Here is a 22,757-nt window from a genome sequence, read left to right on the forward strand (position 1 = left end):
ATGTTTTATGATAAGGGAAATCTTAGGGACTTCCAGTCAGTTAAGCAAGACTGATTTTTTTTTTCAGGTTTCTCCAAATCCCGCATCATTTACATAACTTTATACCCAAGAGAACAAATCTTTTCTTTCTTCCTGTTCTGAATAGATTTGTTGAGGCATACCATGTGGATCCTGGTCTCAAAGTAATTTCTAGACTGTACAAGGGTTTACAGGAGGTTAGGAATTTGAATACAATTTACATCAAACAAAAATGGGAAAGAATCTCTAGCTCTAATATATGGAGATGTTTTGGCTGGAAGAGTCTTTGCCAATTTTTTATTAAACCTGCACAAAGTAAACATTATTCCAACTCCTCCAGCAGCTGGAGAAACTGTGGGGCCCAAGGAGTAAAGCACCTCCACTTGTTTTGGTCCTGTCCATTGATAAACACTTTTTGGGTTTCGATTCATTCTGAGTTAGACTATTCTTAGTATGCAGCTTCCCTTTAACTGGGATGAACTCTTGTTTGGATGTTTATACTCAGTATTGTGGATAAAGTGATCAAGCTATTATATGGCATTTTGAGTGTGGCTGCCCGAAAGACTATCACTAAGAAATGGCTAAGTGTAAAAATTCTGTCACTAAATGACTGGTATGAGGTTGTCTATGGTTGTTTAAAATGGAAAAAATTACATTCTCTAACAGATTTCAATATGACACATTTGTTGTGATTTGGGACAAATGGAAACATTACCTTTTTGCTCTCACAGTGACCTTTGTATTGTAAGCAATACAAGGTCAGGAATAATACACCGTTGGTAAGCACACACAGAAAGTGGCAACTAAAAAAAATCTTTATTTATATAGCTCCAAATCACAAAAACAGTCACCTCAAGGTGCTTTATATTGTACAGTAGATCGTACAATAATAGATACAGAGAAAAACCCAACAGTCATATGACCCCCTATGAGCAAGCACTTTGGCGACAGTGGGAAGGAAAAACTCCCTTTTAACAGGAAGAAACCTCCAGCAGAACCAGGCTCAGGGAGGGGCGGCCATCTGCTGCGACTGGTTGGGGTGAGAGAAGGAAGACAGGATAAAGACATGCTGTGGAAGAGAGACAGAGATTCATAACAAGTACGATTCAATGCAGAGAGGCCTATTAACACTCCCTCTGGCGCAACACTGCAGTTGTCTTTTACTCGCGAGGACGGTCATAGAGCGCTCTTCCCCGCAGCCTCCTCATCATCCCAGAACCACCTCATTTCTTCAGCTATGGGATCTTCTGCTTGCTGGGCCGGGTTTATTTCCATTTCTCCTGCTGGGATCTCTGCTCTGTTATTGACCCAGGGTCGTTCTACTTGAGGTGGAGAACACGGAGAATTTCTTAAGTCAAGAGGCCGCGCAGCAGACCAATTTGAAGCCAGTGGACCATCGGGTGAATTGCTTCAAAATTTTCACTGTACTTGTACTCTGGATATTGCTCCATGTCATTTACTAAAAGATGTTATGACACTGTGGGTATGAGTTTGCTGTCTATTGTCCATAGCAGTCTTCAGTCTGGGTGTGTCCCTGCTGACTTTAAACATGCTGTGGTGGAACCTATTCTACAGCTCCAGACCTTTCTAGATAAAAATGGCATTAGTGAAGTATTTCAGTCATGTTTTAAAGCCCACCACAGCACTGAAACTGCTTTTTTAAAAGGTTTTAGTGACCTTTTCACTTTTGCTGACTTGGGAGATTCTGCCATTTTAATACTATTAGACCTCAGTGCTGCCTTTGATACCGTAGATCATAGGATTCTTATCTCTCGGCTTGAACACTGTCGGAGTCAAAGCGACTGCATTGGAGTGGTTTAAATCTTATCTGTCCAACCAAAGCTTTTCTGTTAGACTGGGCGATATACAGGGAGTGCAGAATTATTAGGCTCGAAAGCCTACTACCAATTTAGCATTTTAGGTGATGTGCATCTCTGTAATGAGAAGGGGTGTGGTCTAATGACATCAACACCCTACATCAGGTGTGCATAATTATTAGGCAACGTCCTTTCCTTTGGCAAAATGGGTCAAAAGAAGGACTTGACAGGCTCAGAAAAGTCAAAAATAGTGAGATATCTTGCAGAGGGATGCAGCAGTCTCAAAACTGCAAAGCTTCTGAAACGTGATCATCGAACAATCAAGCGTTTCATTCAAAATAGTCAACAGGGTCGCAAGAAGCGTGTGGAAAAACCAAGGCGCAAAATAACTGCCCATGAACTGAGAAAAGTCAAGCGTGCAGCTGCCAAGATGCCACTTGCCACCAGTTTGGCCATATTTCAGAGCTGCAACATCACTGGAGTGCCCAAAAGCACAAGGTGTGCAATACTCAGAGACATGGCCAAGGTAAGAAAGGCTGAAAGACGACCACCACTGAACAAGACACACAAGCTGAAACGTCAAGACTGGGCCAAGAAATATCTCAAGACTGATTTTTCTAAGGTTTTATGGACTGATGAAATGAGAGTGAGTCTTGATGGGCCAGATGGATGGGCCCGTGGCTGGATTGGTAAAGGGCAGAGAGCTCCAGTCCGACTCAGACGCCAGCAAGGTGGAGGTGGAGTACTGGTTTGGGCTGGTATCATCAAAGATGAGCTTGTGGGGCCTTTTCGGGTTGAGGATGGAGTCAAGCTCAACTCCCAGTCCTACTGCCAGTTTCTGGAAGACACCTTCTTCAAGCAGTGGTACAGGAAGAAGTCTGCATCCTTCAAGAAAAACATGATTTTCATGCAGGACAATGCTCCATCACATGCGTCCAAGTACTCCACAGCGTGGCTGGCAAGAAAGGGTATAAAAGAAGAAAAACTAATGACATGGCCACCTTGTTCACCTGATCTGAACCCCATTGAGAACCTGTGGTCCATCATCAAATGTGAGATTTACAAGGAGGGAAAACAGTACACCTCTCTGAACAGTGTCTGGGAGGCTGTGGTTGCTGCTGCACGCAATGTTGATGGTGAACAGATCAAAACACTGACAGAATCCATGGATGGCAGGCTTTTGAGTGTCCTTGCAAAGAAAGGTGGCTATATTGGTCGCTGATTTGTTTTTGTTTTGTTTTTGAATGTCAGAAATGTATATTTGTGAATGTGGAGATGTTATATTGGTTTCACTGGTAAAAATAAATAATTGAAATGGGTATATATTTGTTTTTTGTTAAGTTGCCTAATAATTATGCACAGTAATAGTCACCTGCACACACAGATATCCCCCTAAAATAGCTAAAACTAAAAACTACTTCCAAAAACATTCAGCTTTGATATTAATGAGTTTTTTGGGTTCATTGAGAACATGGTTGTTGTTCAATAATAACATTATTCCTCAAAAATACAACTTGCCTAATAATTCTGCACTCCCTGTATAATCCTCAAAAACCTCACTCGCTTGTGGGGTCCCCTAGGGGTCCATTCTTGGCCCAGTTCTCTTTTCAATTTATATGCTCCCTATGGGTTCAGTTTTTTAAAAAAAAAATATGGCATCTCATTTCATTGTTATGCAGACGACTCACAGATTTAGCTGCCACTGAAATGTACATCTTTGAATCCTCTGAAGGGTTTGCTAGATGTCCAGGAGCAAAATTCAGAGTTTTAGTTGTTTTCTAGGTGCCCCATCTTCTTCTTCTTCATCATCCTCCTCCCTTGGTCTCCTCCTTGAACCTCCCGGTACTGGGCTGGGGGGCAGTGGCACAGGGGCATCCTGAACATTGTCTCCGCCATCATCATCGTCATTCCCATCATTGTTGTTGCTATCAGTGTCACTGTGGTCGCTGTCACTGTCAGGACCACTCTCAGGGTCACTTTCGTTGTCGCTCTCATCCTCCTCATCATCCCAGAACCAGTTCTCCATTTCTTCAGCAATGGGATCTTCTGCTTGCTGGGCCGGGTGTATTTCAATTTCTCCTGCTGGGATTTCTTCTCTGTTATGGACCCAGGGTCCTTCTACTTGAGGTGGATTTATTTCTATCCCCGCTACTGGAACATCAGCCTGTTCCTCCTCTTCGTTATCAGCCTCTTGATCATTGTCCTGAACTCTGTCCTCCTCCTCATCATTTCGTTGCACTTGATGAATAACTTGGCCCAGAACACGGAGGTTTTGCTCAGTTAAGAGGCCGCTCAACACACCGTACTCAAGCCAGCGGACCATCGGCCGAATCGCTTCAAAATCCGGACGCTGTTGCAGTTCCAAAATCAGTTCATCGACGGGTACCCCTACAACAACAAACAGGGAAATATATTATTGTTATCATTCATATGATGAGAAAACTGTCCACAAATTCCAATTTATGCAAAATAACTACTTAGGGAACATACAAATATACGCCCACTAAACTTATTACAGTGTGATTGTTCCTTCAAGTAAAAAAGGCTTCAGTCGATGAGCAGCAACGTGTAAATGTCCTCATGTCAGTTTTCCTCAGCCCTCACTCACAGTTGTAATGCACTATTAAATTCAATTATTAGGATTTTGTTATAATTAAGTGCAAAGTCTAAATCATTTTTATAAAGAGACATGTGTATTCCCAGTGCACCAGGAAATACACAGTACCACACAGATGTTTTCAGGGCTCAGAGCAGCCTCTGGGCTTTGTGTGACTGAGGCCTTAAAACTTCAGAAACTTTCATGTGTAGTAACAAACTGTCAGATAATCCACGAGAAAAACTGCAAAGAGAGACCACACTCTTGTCACACCCCTGAAAACACGGGGGAAAGAATCACGAAAGTGATATTTCGTTGTCTCTCATGCAGTAGTTTACAGCGGTCCCTCGTTTATCGCGGGAGTTATGTTCTAAAAATAACCCGCGACAGGTGAAATCAGAAGTAGCCAGCTTTATTTTTTACAATTATTATAGATGTTTTAAGGCTGGAAAACCTCTCACTACACACTTTATACACTTTTCTCAGACAGGCACGAACATTTTCAAACCTTTGTAGAAACATAAGTCCAGTAGGGGAGACCGGGGATAGTTGTAACGTGGGTCAGTTGTAACACTTCCAATTTCTCCAATCAGGGCTAAGTTTCAAATGATGTGATTCATCCTGTGCATGCCCAATTCAGTTCTGCTATCACATGTGAAAAATCAGCACATTTTGTCAAACACAGACAATTTAACACGAAAAAAAGTAATTTGTATGCCAAAAAGTAAGTTTTTCTACTTTATTTCAATTTCTAATAGCATTATCTGCTTTTAAGTTAAACTCATCAAACTTAAATTGTGTTATTTGTATGTCTATGGGGATATATTCTGTGTAGGTCTTTAGTGCTAATGTTTTAGCCGTTGGCTGTAATGTTAGCTAGTTCATGGCTATAGGAGTCTGGGTTATTTGTAACAATAACGCAGATGTTACAACTTACCACACTATTACTTTAACTTATATTAAACAAGTTGGGGCAACGACATCAGCAGAGAGAGGTTCACTGGTCACATTTGTATATGCGGTTAATGCCATTGGCAACACAATTCCTCCACTGTTTGTGTTCCCACACACACATTATGCAGACCACTGTGTCAGAGATGGACCAGTAGGAAGTACTGGTAGTGGAAATAAATCAGGATGGGTGCAAGAAACAGATTTCCTCATCTTTCTGAAGCACTTTGCAAACCACACCAAGGTAAGCCATGAAAAAAAGTAATGGAATTTCGATGCTGGTGAACAACTACATTTTTTCAGCTTCATTGTTATGTTCAAAATTGGTGCAAGAGTTGTAGGTTATAATGCCCACTGAGCCAATGAGGCCAAACTCAAGGAAGACCAACCAAAATTAATGAAATATACAGTTGCAGAAAATTCTATAATTTGTCTTTTTTGGGGGGTTGGAAGATGTTCAAAAGCTAGATTTCTGCATTCTGTCACACACACACACACACACACACACACACACACACACACACACACACACACACACACACACACACACAGCTACATAAATGGCTCTAAGTGCATTCATGTGTTGAATAAACAGAGATTACATGTTAATGTTTTGTTAGTACCCTTATTTCATTGTGTTACATTTCACCCCGGGATATGTTACAACTAACCCAGACTATGGGGTTAATTGTAACATTTCACTCTTTGTGTTTGAGACCATACCATGCAATGGGTAATTGTGCTGCAGAGAAAATAGCTGCACTATTTAATAGCCGAGACATGTAAATACTTTGCATTACATTTTGAATCCACTACCTTAAAAGAGCTCCAATTTACAGACAGAAATGTGAAAAATGTTACAACTATCCCCGGTCTCCCCTATTATAGAATGAAACCAAAGGCAGCCGCAGGAGCCTCTGACGGTGCAAAATGTTTCGTCGGCATTGTTGTGTTTGATGGGGAGAAAACTTACAACATACAGTACAGCACAGAGTCACACTGCTAGCGATTGAAGATGTGTGTAAATTCGACAAACTAAACGCATTCTGTACTGTACAGCAGCGGTCCCCATCCTAAAACCAGTTTGTCACCTTTAAGGTGTGGCGGATAAATACAACAAAATAAAAATGATACGACCAAGACAAAAACTGTGGTATTTTGTAAATATAATATATAATAATATATAACTTTATTAGCAGCGTCCTCCTGAAATGCACCAACAACATTGAGAGTAACGTCCGATCCTCTCTGCGCCTTAATGCTCTCTGGTCGCTATGGTAACGCGTAAATAGTTATTTCAAAATAAAACAACTACACCAGGGGAAAAGACCCAGGAAAACCGATAAAAACCCTGAAAACCATAAATTTCACAGCCTCAACTCTCGCGGCCCGGTACCAAACGACTCAAGGACCGGATGAGAGCGCGCGGTGGAGGATGGAGTCACTAACAATTAGAATAGAATAGAATAGAATTCAACTTTATTGTCATTGCACATGCACAGGTACAGGGCAACGAAATGCAGTTTGCATCCATCCAGAAGTGCTTTAGTGATATAGATATATTACAATATATATTAGCAATAATATAGATATGTGAGTATATTACAGAAATGGGTCTATTATGGTATGTTATAATGTACACGGTATGAAGTATGTTGTGAAATTTCTATAACTATAAGTATGTACAGGCTGTAGTGAGTACAAGCTATGTACAGGATATGAACAGGATATAAATATGAAAAACTATACAGAATATGAAATAAATAACTTTACAGAATCTGGGATATACAGCTATACAGAAATGGGAACTATGCAAGTTGTAAACAGTTGTAGGATTAAAGATTATCGAATGTACAGAATGATTATTTACACAGAGCTATACAGTAGTGCAGTTAAGATAAGTGAGATATAATTCCTACAGAGGCTATATAAAGTGCTAGTGGTTGTGAGTGGTGGTTCAGTCCATGTTATTATTGTGTTTGAGGGTACAGTTGTCCATTGTGGGTGTGTGTATGTTCAGTCCATGAGTTTAACGTGGGTCAGATGTCAGGAGGCAGAGTTCAGGAGTCTGACAGCTGTGGGGAAGAAGCTGTTCCGGTACCTGGTGGTCTTAGTCCGGAGGCTCCTGTGGCGCCTCCCAGAGGGCAGGAGGGTGAAGAGTCCATGTGATGGGTGACTGGGGTCTTTGATGATTTTCCCAGCCCTTTTCAGACACCGCTTCCTGTAGATGTCTTTTATGGCAGGAAGTGGTGCTCCGGCGATGCGCTGGGCAGTTTTCACGACCCTCTGCAACGCCTTCCGGTCCGAGGCAGAGCAGTTCCCATACCAGACTGTTATACAGTTGGTCAGGATGCTCTCGATGGTGCAGCGATAGAAGTTCACCAGGATGTCTGAGGACAGGTGGTTCTTCCTCAGAGTCCTCAAGAAGAAGAGGCGCTGGTGAGCCTTCTTGACCAGCTTGGAGCAGTTGGTCGTCCAGGTGAGATCCTCGGAGATGTGGACTCCCAGGAACTTGAAGCTGCTCACACGCTCCACAGCCGTCCCCTTAATGTGGATGGGTGGATGTGGGTCAGCATTCCTCCTGTAGTCCACGATGAGCTCCTTGGTCTTCTCGGTGTTAAGCAGCAGGTTGTTTCTGTCGCACCACTCAGCCAGACGATCCACCTCCTCCCTGTAGGCGGCCTCATTGTTGTCACTGATGAGGCCAATCACCGTGGTGTCATCTGCAAACTTAATGATGGTGTTGGAACCATCAGCAGGTCTGCAGTCGTGGGTGAAGAGGGAGTAGAGGAAAGGGCTCATCACACAGCCTTGTGGTACACCGGTGTTCATTGTGATGGTAGATGAGCAGCGGTTATCCAGCCGGACATGTTGGGGGCGGTTGGTCAGGAAGTCCAGTAACCATTTGCAGATGAGGGAACTGATGCCCAGGTCTGTCAGTTTCCTGATGAGTTGTGAGGGGTGGATTGTATTGAATGCTGAACTGAAGTCTATAAACAGCATTCTGGCGTAGGTGTTGTTGTTGTCCAGGTGTGAGAGGACAGAGTGCATTGCGATGGAGACTGCATCCTCTGTGCTCCTGTTCCGGCGGTATGCGAATTGGTGGGGGTCCAGGGTGGGGGGGAGACAGGATTTGAAGTGTGCTAGGACCAGTCGCTCTAAGCACTTAGTGATGATGGGGGTGAGTGCTACTGGGCGGTAATCATTGAGGCAAGATGGGTTGGAGTTTTTGGGTATCGGGACGATGGAGGTGGATTTGAAGCAGGCCGGTACCACAGCGTGGGCCAAGGACAGATTGAATATGTCTGTGAGCACTCCTGCAAGCTCCCCAGAACACGCTCTGAGAACACGCCCGGGGATGCCATCAGGGCCTGCAGCCTTGTGGACATTGATCCTGCTCAGCACCGCTCCTACATCGGTGGGGGAGAGAGTCATAGGTTGGTGGTCTGGCGTCATGTCTGCTTTGGTTGTGGTTGTGGGGTTCCCTCGCTCAAAACGAGCATAAAAGTTGTTGAGCTCGTTGAGGAAGGAGACATCAGAGGATGCGGGGGAGGGTTTGGTGGTCCTGTAGTCTGTGATGGTCTTGATCCCAGAAAGGCGATTAGTAATGGACTAATAAAATGACAACCATTAATGCAACATGAAAAAAATAATAACAATTTTCTTATCGTATTTACATCGTTTTTATGCTTATGGCACCTAATATGAATTAATTATTAACTGTACACCTTTGCTTTGTTGTGAACCCTATGAATAACAGCTATATAGCTTTTTGATACTGCCTATGGGGAATAACAGAAGTCTTCCAACCTATCACGCACTTACTTTGAATCGGGATGTTTAGTCCGTCTCCTCTGTCCATTCTTCTGGGATGATACACAATCTGGAGGAAACTAAAGCAGTACAGCTCTCAAACTTTACGGATTCAAACTTATCCAGAGTTATGACACAGTCCTTAAAATGCTGTGAAATCTTTTAGCTCTTTAAAAACGCGGAGTAAATGTAGACTAATCGCCACTGAATGCTGCGAGGAACGCTGCCAACTGTTAACTGATATTTCTCTACCAACTATTCAAATATAATGACGTCACACGTTAACTTTGTAGTTTTGCGTTCTGACTCTTCGGTGACGTCATCGATTGAAGCTGCTCAAGTTCTGCTGGTGAAAAAACGTCACTTTGAAACTTTTACAGGTGAAGCATTTTTTTTTTTTTACAGTTTTGAAGGTATTATAGTGACAAAAGGGGCCACAAGATGGCGCCATTTTCACGTAGTTGATACCGTTGGCTGTTTGGTTTCTGTTCACACCCCTCCACGAGTGTTTTGCATAAAGTATTCAGGCTCATGATTTCTGCTTCCTCTCTGGCTGAATTATATTACATTAAATTAAATTAAATTAAGGAAACTAGAGCGAGTCTTTCATCATTAATTAGTTATTTACCTAAAGTGCATTTTTGGTGCTTTACATGTTTGCTGAACTGCTTCATGGGCTAAAAACCTTCTGATTCGTTAGACGCTGACTCTGTTCTTCAAATAAAATCTAAACTTTTTCATTTGGCTTCCTGGATTGCCAAGTTTGAAAATAAAAGCATTCAACAGAGTGTCAAAATGTGTTGTGTAAGTGTAGAAACACTGAACAAAAATATAAATGCAACACTTTGGTTTTTGCTCCCATTTTTCATGAGCTGAACTCAAAGATATGAAACATTTTCTACATGCACAAAACACCCATTACTCTCAAATCAGTCTAAATCTCTGTCAGTGAGCACTTCTCCTTTGCATCCCACCTCACAAGTGTGGCATATTAAGGTGCTGATTAGACAGCATGACTTTTGCACAGGTGTGCCTTAGACTGCCCACAATAAATGGGCCTGCAGGAGGGTGTGCCCATATAGCTTTTTTTAGGCTGCACTTGGCCAGGCCACATGGGCAAAGGCCCAGCCATCAGGCTGTCTGCAGCTGCAGTCACAACTGACAACATACAAAAAGGACGACGACCTGATGAATTTTCTTTAAAAATATCATTTTTAAAAATGGCTGCCAATATTTATTTCAGACAGTTTGACAATAATTACAGTTTACAGCATTCAAAAATCATGTTCACCACTCAGCTGTTTTAGGGAATACACCAAATACCACGTGTTATTATAATGTGGTCAACGTATTTTCACTTTATTTGTCACAAAGTTCATCTGCTTTTCATGTTGGTGCATTTCCACATCTCATTGTTCAAGCAGCAGGCTTATCTTGAAAACATGCATTTTTCCCCCCCAAGGCTGGTAAGGCGTTAGAATATTCAACCGTTGCTTTGGTTTCAGACGTCAGTGATTGTGGCTAAATGCACATTTTTTTTCTTTATTTTCTCAAAAACAGATTCACTAACTGTCAATTTGTTTTCCGTTTTACTATTAAAAAATATTACAATACCATTTGCTTCCATTGGGCTGGAGAGGCATCTGGGTGACAGTGATCACAACTTTGTACAGTTTGTTAAAAATCTACTCTACTATGTAACAGTATCTGTGTGAGGTGACCTGCACCCCTAGTGTCTGCTCAGTAGCTGAGTATCTGTTGCGCAGAACTGCTTTGCTGCTGAGGGGTGGCTGGCTGGGCCGGCCTGGATCTGGGCCTCCTGACTCTCCCCATGTGCACCCTCCACCACTGGAGTGACCTGGCTGCCCTCAGCTGCAGGTACAGGCCTCCATGCCAGAGTCGGGGCCTCTAGCTGGTGGCCCATGGGGTTGACCAGAGTGGCGAAGTTGATGAAATGGGCGACGGACTGGGGTGTCCTGCTTCCAGCAGAACCTACAGTCTCTGGGATGAGTTCTGCAGACCGGTTGTGCAGCATAGCGGAGCCACTGACTGTGTCAAAGGTGACCGTGAGGATGGAGTTGTCCAGTGTGAGGGGCCGGTCGCTGGCTGTCAGGTGGCCCACGGCGACAGGCTGCAGGCTGGTAAACTGGGCAGGGGCGTGGCTGGTGATGGGCGTGACTGTGATGTTGGCCAGTCCCACTGAGCTATTGGGGGAGGAGGCTGATGGAGCACTGGGGTCGGTCAGAACCACCACCTGAAACGGCAACAATGAAATCAATTGCAACTCGATGATGAAAGCAGCTCATCTGGTGCCAAAGCACAACACTGTTGTTATAATCTAAGTTTGTAAGGAACAGTAGCTGGCTGAGGCCGTGAGTCAAGCTCAGCCAGCGATCCTGGCAGACCAGCTGACTGAACTGAACTGAATTTTATTGCATTCACATAGCACCAAATGACAACGGTCACTTCAAGGTGATTTATATTGTAAAGACTTTACAATAATGCAGAGAAAACCCCAACAATTAGACACCAGCCAGTGATCAAGCACTCTGTGACAGCAGGAAGGAAAAACTCCCTTTTAACAGGAAGGAAAGTGTTGTTAATGATGCTGCCGCTCTCCCGCCCTCTTGGCTTTCCATACTGCACATGTTAGAAAAGTTCCAGAACAGAGGCCAAATATAAATTACTGCAGCTGGAAAAACAGTCTTAAAACTCAAGTGGCCCAGACAGAAATAATGTAGTAAACACATCTGAAAAATAAATACAATTAGAAAATATGTCTTATTTCACATTTTTAAATCAAACTATTTAAGCATCATGCCACTTTGTATAGTTATATTATTAAAATTGTTAAAGGTCTAATGTGTTTGAGCACATCTGTAATCACAAAGCCTTAGCTGTCAATTGTGGCTTCAAGCGTTGCACTGCATTTGTGTAATTTCATAACACTGTCTTAACAGTAGGAAAACAATTTGATATTATAAATGTAATCATTTTGTGGTTTGACTGTGTGTATTTTACACCTGCTTTACTCAACAGATCCACATTTTATCCTACAATTCCCAATGAAGTCATAACTACTAGGTCAACAATTACCAAAGTCAGCAATTTATTAGGTTATGTAACATTATAGCCCATTCAAAAAAACTTTATTAGACAACTGCCACAGTTATTAAATGATGACTTCATATCAAATAATCAACAAAACAAGTGCAAATCCAGATTTATTCAGCCTTTCATCGGCAATGTCGAGCCAGCCGCTGTGGGTGACTTAAGGGCTCTTCAGGGAGAAAAACTTCAGTCTGTGTTTTCCTTTTTAATCAGGCCGCCTGCCTTTATCCACTTATCGTGGTGTTCGGGGGGAAAGAAGTTGGACACGTTATTGTAGCAACAAAGCAGAATCTTCTGGGGGAAATGTGCACATGTACAGTGGGGCAAAAGAGTATTTAGTCAGCCACCGATTGTGCAAGTTCCCCCACTTAAAATGATGACAGAGGTCAGTAATTTGCACCAGAGGTACACTTCAACTGTGAGAGACAGAATGTGAAAAAAAATATCCATGAATCCACATGGTAGGATTTGTAAAGAATTTATTCGTAAATCAGGGTGGAAAATAAGTATTTGGTCACCTCAAACAAGGAAAATCTCTGGCTCTCACAGACCTGTAACGTCTTCTGTAAGAAGCTTTTCTGTCCCCCACTTGTTACCTGTATGAATGGCACCTGTTTGAACTCATCATCTGTATAAAAGACACCTGTCCACAGCCTCAAACAGTCAGACTCCAAACTCCGCCATGGCCAAGACCAAAGAGCTTTCGAAGGACACCAGGAAAAGTATTGTAGACCTGCACCAGACTGGGAAGAGTGAATCTACAATAGGCAAGCAGCTTGGTGTGAAAAGATCAACTGTGGGAGCAATCATCAGAAAATGGAAGACATACAAGACCACTGATAATCTCCCTCGATCTGGGGCTCCACGCAAGATCTCATCCCGTGGGGTCAAAATGATCATGAGAACGGTGAGCAAAGATCCCAGAACCACACGGGGGGACCTGGTGAATGACCTGCAGAGAGCTGGGACCAAAGTAACAAAGGTCACCATCAGTAACACACTACAACGGCAGGGAATCAAATCCCGCAGTGCCAGACGTGTTCCGCTGCTGAAGCCAGTGCATGTCCAGGCCCGTCTGAAGTTTGTCAGAGAGCACATGGATGATACAGCAGAGGATTGGGAGAATGTCATGTGGTCAGATGAAACCAAAGTAGAACTTTTTGGTATAAACTCAACTCGTCGTGTTTGGAGGAAGAAGAATACTGAGTTGCATCCCAAGAACACCATACCTACTGTGAAGCATGGGGGTGGAAACATCATGTTATGGGGCTGTTTTTCTGCCAAGGGGACAGGACGACTGATCCGTGTTAAGGACAGAATGAATGGGGCCATGTATCGTGAGATTTTGAGCCAAAACCTCCTTCCATCAGTGAGAACTTTGAAGATGAAACGAGGCTGGGTCTTCCAACATGACAATGATCCAAAACACACCGCCCGGGCAACAAAGGAGCGGCTCCGTAAGAAGCATTTGAAAGTCCTGGAGTGGCCTAGCCAGTCTCCAGACCTCAACCCCATAGAAAATCTGTGGCGGGAGTTGAAAGTCCGTGTTGCTCGGCGACAGCCCCAAAACATCACTGCTCTCGAGAAGATCTGCATGGAGGAATGGGCCAAAATACCAGCTACTGTGTGTGCAAACCTGGTAAAGACCTATAGTAAACGTTTGACCTCTGTTATTGCCAACAAAGGTTATGTTGCAAAGTATTGAGTTGTATTTTTGTTATTGACCAAATACTTATTTTCCACCCTGATTTACAAATAAATTCTTTACAAATCCTACCATGTGGATTCATGGATTTTTTTTTTTCACATTCTGTCTCTCACAGTTGAAGTGTACCTCTGGTGCAAATTACTGACCTCTGTCATCATTTTAAGTGGGGGAACTTGCACAATCGGTGGCTGACTAAATACTTTTTTGCCCCACTGTACCTGCTGGATGCTCTGTACAGCAGAGCTCATCTCAGTCTCATCACCGACAATGCCTTGGTTCAGCAAAATCAACGTATTCATCGGACTCAGAGCTCCGGCTCAGCTGAGCTTCTCTGCTTCTTCTTGGGGTGTCGGGAAGGTCGACTGGGCTGCTCCTGACACATCCCGTCTTTTTCCATGGTCAGAGAGGGCTGCAGAAGGAAGTGAAACATCTTTAGTGTACAGAAAAATGCAGATTTTAAGGCAGCTGACACCACAGACATACTTAATCCAGTATGGTTTCTTGTTGTTTGTCAGTGTTTCCATAGCTACACCTCCCTAAAACCACCTTGCTTGTCAATAAGGTCAAAGGTCAAGGTCAAATCTATTTATACAGCACATTTCAAACAGCCGATGCTGCACAAAGTGCTTAACAATATAAAAATGGCATTAAAAAGCATGAATGTAATACAATAATAACAATATAAAACAATAATAGGACAATAACTAAAACTATTTAAAATAAGACCAGAATGCTTGGGTCATATGTGTTAAAAGCCAGGGCATAAAAGTAGTGATTTAAAATGCTCAAGTGTTTGTGCAGATCTAATATTTAGGGGGAGACTATTCCAGAGTCTGGGACCTGTCACAGAGAAGGATCTATCACCACGAGATTGGAGACAAGTCTGTGGGATGGACAGCATTCATTTTGAGCTAGTCCTCATGGTTTTTCCTGGAGCATAAACAGAGAGGAGCTCAGGCAGGTAAGAAGGCGCTCGGGCATTAAGCGACTTAAAAACAAAAAGTAAAAGTTTAAATTGGATCCTGTAGGAGACAGGAAGCCAGTGTAAAGAAGCTAAAACTAGGGTTATACGCTCTCCGTTTGATACCAGTTAGCAGGCGAGCAGAGCAGCTGCATTTTGGACCATCTGAAGACAATGGATGGAGGCCTGGTCTAGACCAAATACAATGAATCGTTTTTGGTCTGTGGTGTCAGAAATCCAGAATTTTATTCTAACCTGCACAATGCTGATAGATGAATCATTCATTGACAAATTTTCCTGAAGATCATCAAACTCGTCGATTCTCACAGACACCACCTGTAGGCATATAAGAGAAGGACAGCATTTCAGGTCGAGTCTGCCTTTAGGGTGCTGTAATATGGGTTGTTTCCTCTCAGGTCTGACCCCACTCACCTCGGGATGTTTGCGTCGCAGGTGTCGGTTCATAGAAGCGCGAGTGGACACCTTTGTCCCGCAGAGGTGACACGACTGGGCCTCTACCTTTTCGTGGGTCAGGTGGACGTGCTTCTGCAGCATGTACTCTGTCAGATATTTCTTATCGCATGTGGGACATGTCCACATACCCACTGCAGCAGCAGAGAAGGAGAGGAGGTCAGCTCAACAGCATCACTTAGTATGAAGCCCCAAATTAAACTCTATCATATTCAATGTTGTGTGTAATGCACTCCAAAGCATCTTTGCTTTGTGTTGTTGGATTTGTGTTCATACATATGAAAGATCACATGTGTGTTCTGACTTTGATAGGGATATATGTTGGTGTGTAGAACAGCAGAACTGGTAATTATGTGAATGTGTTTCAGGTCAATTTATGGAGCAAAAGTAATGTACCGAGTAGTGTAACAAATGATTTACTCCATCACAATTTTGCTCAATAACGTATTAATCTCAGTGGCTAAATCTCCAAGTCCTTCCCTGTCTTATTAAACTTTTGTTTAAGAAAGAAGACACATTTTCCTAAAAATTGTTTGTAACTTTGCTTCATAGTTCATGCTTCATACTATTCTGACTGGCTGCATCACCACCTGGTATGGCAGCTGTAATGCTCTGGACCACAAAGCTCTGCAGAGGGTGGTGAGGACAGCACAGCCATGCAGGATCTCTACAGACAGCGCTGCATGAGGAAGACTATGCGCATCCTCTCCGATCCCAGCCACAGACTTTTCTCACTCCTGCCGTCCGGCAGGCGGTTCAGGAGCATTCAGACCCGCGCTAGCAGACACAGAGACAGTTTCTACCCACAAGCCACCAGGCTTTTGAGCTGCTGACGTTCTGCACGCACCATTACACACTCACTACAACTACAGGACTCTAGACACTGTCACTTAAATGCTTATTGCACAAGTTTTGCACAACATGTAAATACCAACTTGCCCTAACTTTTAAATATTTAGAGAATTTTTTCTTTCTTTTTCTCTTTTATCATTATTATTATTACTGCTATTTTCTGCTATTCCCTTCTTAATATAACAGCACACTCTCTACATGTTCATGTAAAGGTGAGGAGCACGAGCCAAAGAATTTCATTATGGGTAAATGTGGCTACACTCTTTCTCTGGACATGAACTCAATAGAACGCGAAACTACTGCTTAGTTGTAGCTAACATTACGCTAGTATTTGTCTCAGTCCAAAAATAGCAGGCGTTTACATGAAAGGATACAACATGCTTCTTAAATCATCAGGTCCTGGCAGCAGCTGCATGTCACGGGCTTTTTGACAAGTTTACTTTTGGACCAAACTGCATGGCCATCGGGCATACCGGGCATACAGATGGTGATTTTTCGTTTTTATGGGCTGATGTTTTTTTTTTTGTTGTTGTTTTTTTCCATAACGGTATAAACACTGCACATGTGTCCAGGCTAACTGAGAACATTCCCGCGTCAATCAAGTCAAACTTCTGTTATTGCGCAGCTAGCCGCTCTCAATGGTGGAGAGAAAAGTTGATTCTGAAAGCAGAGCCTTTCAGCGCCAGTGGGTGACTGAATATATGTTTACAGACATTGCTGGTAAACCCGTGTGTCTTAGTAGTGGAGCTAATGTGGCTGTAATTAAGGAATTTAATTTAAGACGGCACTACGAGACAAAACGTCAGGATAAGCTGAAAACCTATATGCAGAGCAGAAACTACAGAAAGTAGAAGAGCTAAAGAAGAATCTGACATTTCAGCAGACTTTTTTCACCACAGCAAAATCACAAAGTGAAGCTGTTGTGAAAACAAGTTTTATTGTAGCAGAGGAGCAAAATCAGCCTGGTACCACTCTGAAGAGCTGCATGATGAAGCTGTGCAACGTCTTGTGTCCAGACAAAACGCAGATTTTGGCAAATGTGAGCCTGAGCAGAAATACGATTGATCGGGTTTGTGAGATGGCCACTGATTTAAGAACACAGTTGTGTGAAAGAAGCAAAAACTTTATTGCATACTCTCTTGCTGTGGATGAAAGTATAGACATGATGGACATTGCACAGCTGACCATCTTCATCCGTGGAGAGGAAATATTGAACATTAAGTCGATGCAAGGGACAACGACAGGGAAAGACATTTTTTAAAACGTATGTCAAAGTGTAACCGACATGAAACTGCCCTGGGACAAACCTGTGGACTTACAACAGATGGAGCGCCGGTGTTGTGTGGTGGAAAAAAAGCGGACTAGTCAGCACGTTAGTGCAGGATAAACAGGTTAGTTTGCTGTGATGGTTTAAAGTAAAGAACAGTGTGTGACTGCTGCTACACATCATGTGTAGCAGAGATTCAGATGACTTAGCTGATGATGGTTGTATAGTGTCTAATATAAAGACAGCATAAACTGTGTACTGTCAGTGTGGAGGATGAAATCAGGACAACTCATGAAACATCTGCTCACATCTGGTTAGATTCAGGTGTGTCCATCCACAGAGAGCAGCAGGTCAACTGATCACACTACGAAAATCTACTGGAGCTATTAATATAGCACAAGGTTCAGTGAGCTCTGAACTAAAGTAGAAACATCCTGCAAACAGCTTCTTTTACTTTCTTTCTCCGAGTACATTTCAGTACTTTTACTTGAGTAAAGAAGTTGAATCAGTACTTCAAATTCTACTACAGCACTTTAGTACAGAACATGTGTATTTTTGCCTATGCTGGTATGGGGAGTGTATTCAGTCCTTTAACAGTAGTATGTGTACTGAAGTTACAACCTCTGTCTGAGACCTCCTTCAGTTCCACCTGCAGCTCTCAGTCTGCTGTGGAAAAAGGAAATCCAGGTGAGTTTCTCCTGATCACCTGAGGCCGTCATTACTGTGTGAACGTTACCCACACACATTGTTGGGAAGGTTACTTTTAAAATGTATTCCACTACAGATTACATGCCCCAGAATGTATTTTGTAATGTATTCCGTTACGTTACTCAATGACAGTAATGAATTCTGAATACTTTGGATTACCTATAATACTAGCATGCCTTTTACAACTACATGAATGTACTATTGCTGTGTGAATTATGACTTTTACTGAAGGTTACTCGCCATACCAATACTGACTACATTTTAAAATCTTAATATAAATGAGTAACAGTAGGGTGGACATTAGGTAAGGCTGCACTTTTTGCAGTGATCTCGTATAGAAAACTATTCCACATGTATATAAAACAGGTCCACGGCTCCGAACCGTAGTAAAGGGACCTCTGGCTAATACGGCGGGTTCATGTCGGGCTTGTAGCTGAAAACTAGCTTTACTTTGTTGTCTGGGTCAACTTTGCTAGCAAGAGAGAGAGAGAGGCGTTGAAAGGCTGCTCCAACGGAACTGGGAGCAAAACACGAACACAGTGTACAGTCGAGTCTTAATAGCTTACTTACAACTGGGCTCGTCAGGCACTCTTTTTGGCTGCAGCGGTTATTATTATATTTGCATGCTTCCAGCTCCCGTTTCTGCTCGGGTACAGCTCGTACTTTTCCTTTTTTCTCCCTCCCTCGCTCACTCACAGACACATAACGGGTATGGCAGTCCATTCTCCCTGCAGCACGAACTACACTGCCCATGAGGCTACATTCTTTAGTGCGATGCCTGTAACACTCTGCCTATTGCCTTCATGTTAAATCATTTTTGTGAATAATTTTTAAAAATATTTCTTCACGTTATTATGCGGGGTGTAGTAGAGGTGACATGGGCCGCGAGATTGAGACACAGGCCTCTTAATGCGCGTTTTGTTTGGGGCGTGGAAACCAAAAATAGAGAGGGCACAGCTGACATATGAAACAGGAAGACTGCTGTGTAATCACTTTGGTCGTGTCCAAATTCATGGGCTGCATCCTTCTGAGGACCCGGTCTTTGCAATATGTGGGCTGGGTGCTCAGAAGATCGGATAGGCCAGAAGTAAACGGCTGGGGAAACTGGACGGTCTAGCCTTCTACTGTCTCGGTGGAGTTTAATAAACTTAGCTGTCTGCTTCTAAAATATAACAGGACACGTAAATTCTCGACCATCTCACACTTCTGTTTGATGTTTATTCAGCTTTGTAAAAACCACCCGGGGGATTAATAAAGTTTTATTTTCTCTAATCTAATTTCATAACTTTAATCTCAGCCAAACCAATTTACTCACGAACAAATACAACACAGAAAAAAGCCCAACAATAACATTTTTAGGTTGTCTAAGTCAGCGGTCCCCAACCCCCGGGCCTCGGACCGGTACCGGTCCGCGAGTCGTTTGGAGTTCCATAGCGGACCGGCACCAAAGTGTTCAAAATTAAATAAATAGGTCAAGATGACATAAATAACTATGTGAATAAATAAGACACAGATATGTAATGTGAGAATGATATTGTGAAATAATGGAACACATTTTGAAAAAAATGCTCATTATTGTGAAATATATTACATTCTGCTATATAAATGTACTTATTATTGTGAAATATTATTTCATGGTCATTATTTTTCACAATAACAGATTATTCCTGAGGCATTTTATTTATTTCCAGCCGTTTATATTCCAAAATGTCCTTTTTTTAAAGTCAGTCTTTATTTCAAAATCCCGTTTTTCCCGATGGTCTATTTATTTCACAATGCGACTTTTCAGCAGAATGACTTTGTCTGTCAATCAAGAGAGACAGGGCGGAGCCAGTTGTGTGATTGGTTGCTCCTTTACTCAGACATAAGTAATAGCACATGAATTGTCGATTTAGGTTTAATGGTGCAATGCGTCTCCTATGCAGCTGGCGGCAGTATGCAGCTCAAAATAAACTTAATAGTTGAGGTCCAACTTTCAACACATTCCTCCTCTGGGACACCTACTGTACCTGTGTGCCAAGTTTCAGCCAGATTTACTGTAAAATTACTCAAAAATTAAAGGACATTTATATGCAATTCAATACAGCCAATGCACTACTATTATGGAAATTTCAGAAATTCATTAAAAATCACCCATAGTAGTTGAGGTCCAACTTTCAACACATTCTTCCTCTGGGAAACCTGCTGTACATCTGGGCCAAGTTTCAGCCAGATTTACTGTAATATTTGTGTTGTCTTCGTATAGCTTTGAATAATTACACAGCATCCACTTGTGTTTCGCGAGCGTCTGCTCCAAACATTTTATATCTCATTCACAAGTCAGTCTTCTTTTATAGAGGCATTCATGAGCCCTCTCAAATACAGCGCCCCCTACTGGCAAAACCCCATTGGCACATGAACACCCACACATCACCACATCCCCTTTTCTCTGACAACATAGGTCCCACGAATCAACATATACACATATTTGTATTACAACAATAATTTTTTTTTCTCTCAACACCATCAGAATATAAGATAAAAACAAATCCAGTCATAGCTTTACAGATTAAGCCTAACTGGTCTCTTGACCTTACGCTCTGACTTCCTCAATACAGGTTCTGAAACAACTGCACTTTTCTCCACATGCTCATGTCCATCCAGTGGTTTTAAACCAGACACTGTCTCTGCATGTGACACATCAACATTTTCATCTTCCTCACCATATTGTTCCTCCTGAAATGTCTCTTTAGTCTTCAGCAAGTTACGACGGTTCCTTCTGAACACATGACCTTCTTCAGTTCTTACGTCATATGATCTCGGACCTGCTTCCTGAAGAACAATGGCTTTCCTGCTCCATGCATTCTGATCTTGGATTCTCACTACATCATCCTTTGCAAGCAATCCAAGTGCTCTTGTTCCCTTGTCGTATTGTAGTTTTTGTTTCCATTTCAGATGCTCTTGTTTTTTTATAATTCCTTCACTCTGCTTGCTTTCTGCATAGCAGGGCAAAGTTGTGTGTAGCTTACGATTCATCAGCAATTCTGCAGGGGATAAACCACAGTCAAGAGGAGCAGTCCTGTAGCTCAGCAGAGCTAAATAAGGATCTGATCGACTGTCTGTAGCCTTCTTCAGAAGCTGCTTGATGATATGCACTCCTTTTTCAGCCTTGCCATTTGCCTGTGGATGTTGAGGACTTGATGTGACATGTTTAAAGCCGTATTCTCTTGCGAAATTCTGCCATTCTTTGCATTTATAGCAAGGACCATTGTCACTAATGACAGTTTCAGGTATTCCATGCCTGGAAAAGATAGACTTCACATGTGTGATCACATTATTAGCAGTTGTACTTGTAAGCAGAGCAATCTCAGGAAAGTTAGAGTAATAATCTATCACCAACAGATAGTCTTTCCCATTAAAATGAAATAAATCTGTTCCGACTTTCCTCCAAGGCGCTGTAGGAAGTTCAGGAATCATCATGGGTTCTCTTGCCTGTCTGCTCTGAAACTTGTTACATGTTTCACACTTTCCGACCATGGTCTCAATATCTTTATTAATGCCAGGCCAGTACACAGTGTCTCTAGCTCTCCTTTTACACTTTTCTATTCCCAGATGTCCCTCATGTATTCTTTGAAGTATCAGCTGTCTCAGACTATGTGGTATCACAATCCTATTGCCTCTCAACAGCAGTCCATTTACCACATTGAGCTCCGATCTAACATGATAATACTTTGAACAAGACCCTTTGGGCCAGTCTCCTTGGATATTTTCCATCACCGTTTGCAGCTCCCTGTCTGCAGCTGTCTCCTCACATACTTGTTTTATCTTTGCGTCAGACACTGGCAGAGACTCCACTATCATATTAACATGATCGTCTACTTCTTTCTCAGTGGAGCTTGCGTGACACACCTCTGATGCTCGCGACAGTGCATCCGCTAAAGCTAAATGCTTTCCTGGTGTGTATATCAAGTCAAAGCTGTACCTTTGCAGTTTCATCATGAGACGTTGAATCCTCGGCGACATCTCGTTCAGATGTTTCTTAATGATTGACACCAAAGGACGATGATCTGTCTCAACTGTAAAGGTAGGAAGACCATAAACATAACAGTGAAAAATATCAAGTCCATATGCCAGTCCGAGACATTCTTTCTCAATCTGAGCATATCTAGCTTCAGACTTAGTCATGGATCTAGAAGCATAAGCAACTGGTTTCCAACTCCCTTCTTCAGCCTGAAGTAAAACAGCTCCAAGCCCATCCTTTGAGGCATCTGTCGAGATTTTCAGACTCTTAGTTGGATCATAATAGGCAAGCACCGGGCGCGGTGTCAGTGTGGTTTTCAAATCATTCCATTCTTGTTCATGCCTCGCTGACCATTTAAATTCCATGGAATCACGAAGTAACTCCCTTAGTGCTGATGTTCGCACTGACATGCACTGACATCCTCATTTTCTTTTTAACCACAGCTATTCTTGCACTATCATGTACTGCAGCGACGCTCGTCTCA

The 22,757-nt window shown here is 42.5% G+C and overlaps 1 protein-coding gene across 1 annotated transcript; it reads right to left on the minus strand.

Moving 5' to 3' along the window:
* Window positions 1-10,924: 10,924 nt before the first annotated feature.
* On the minus strand, window positions 10,925-16,221 carry LOC147305875 (PR domain zinc finger protein 15-like). The gene is made up of 4 exons (XM_086278942.1): window positions 15,408-16,221; window positions 15,231-15,311; window positions 14,233-14,423; window positions 10,925-11,449 (listed from the first exon to the last, which is right to left on the minus strand). The coding sequence occupies exons 3-4, from the start codon at window positions 14,311-14,313 to the stop codon at window positions 10,925-10,927; spliced, it is 606 nt and encodes a 201-aa protein (XP_086135068.1). The 5' UTR covers window positions 14,314-14,423; window positions 15,231-15,311; window positions 15,408-16,221.
* Between the last annotated feature and the right edge of the window lie 6,536 nt (window positions 16,222-22,757).

The sequence above is a fragment of the Aulonocara sp. 'chitande type north' Nkhata Bay genome, linkage group LG20 (assembly GCF_057382095.1).
Source record: "Aulonocara sp. 'chitande type north' Nkhata Bay isolate Kocher_YH1m ecotype deep benthic linkage group LG20, A_spYH_male_GT1.1, whole genome shotgun sequence".
In the NCBI taxonomy this organism is placed as follows: Eukaryota; Metazoa; Chordata; class Actinopteri; order Cichliformes; family Cichlidae; genus Aulonocara; species Aulonocara sp. 'chitande type north' Nkhata Bay.

What these genes read in the sequence shown, in the direction of transcription:
- LOC147305875 (XM_086278942.1), bottom strand. Translation starts at nt 14,313, where the DNA reads ATGAATACGTTGATTTTGCTGAACCAAGGCATTGTCGGTGATGAGACT. An exon ending in CTGTACAGAGCATCCAGCAG is followed by an intron (nt 11,450 to 14,232) that starts GTACAGTGGGGC and finishes TTGCCGTTTCAG; the next exon opens with GTGGTGGTTCTGACCGACCC.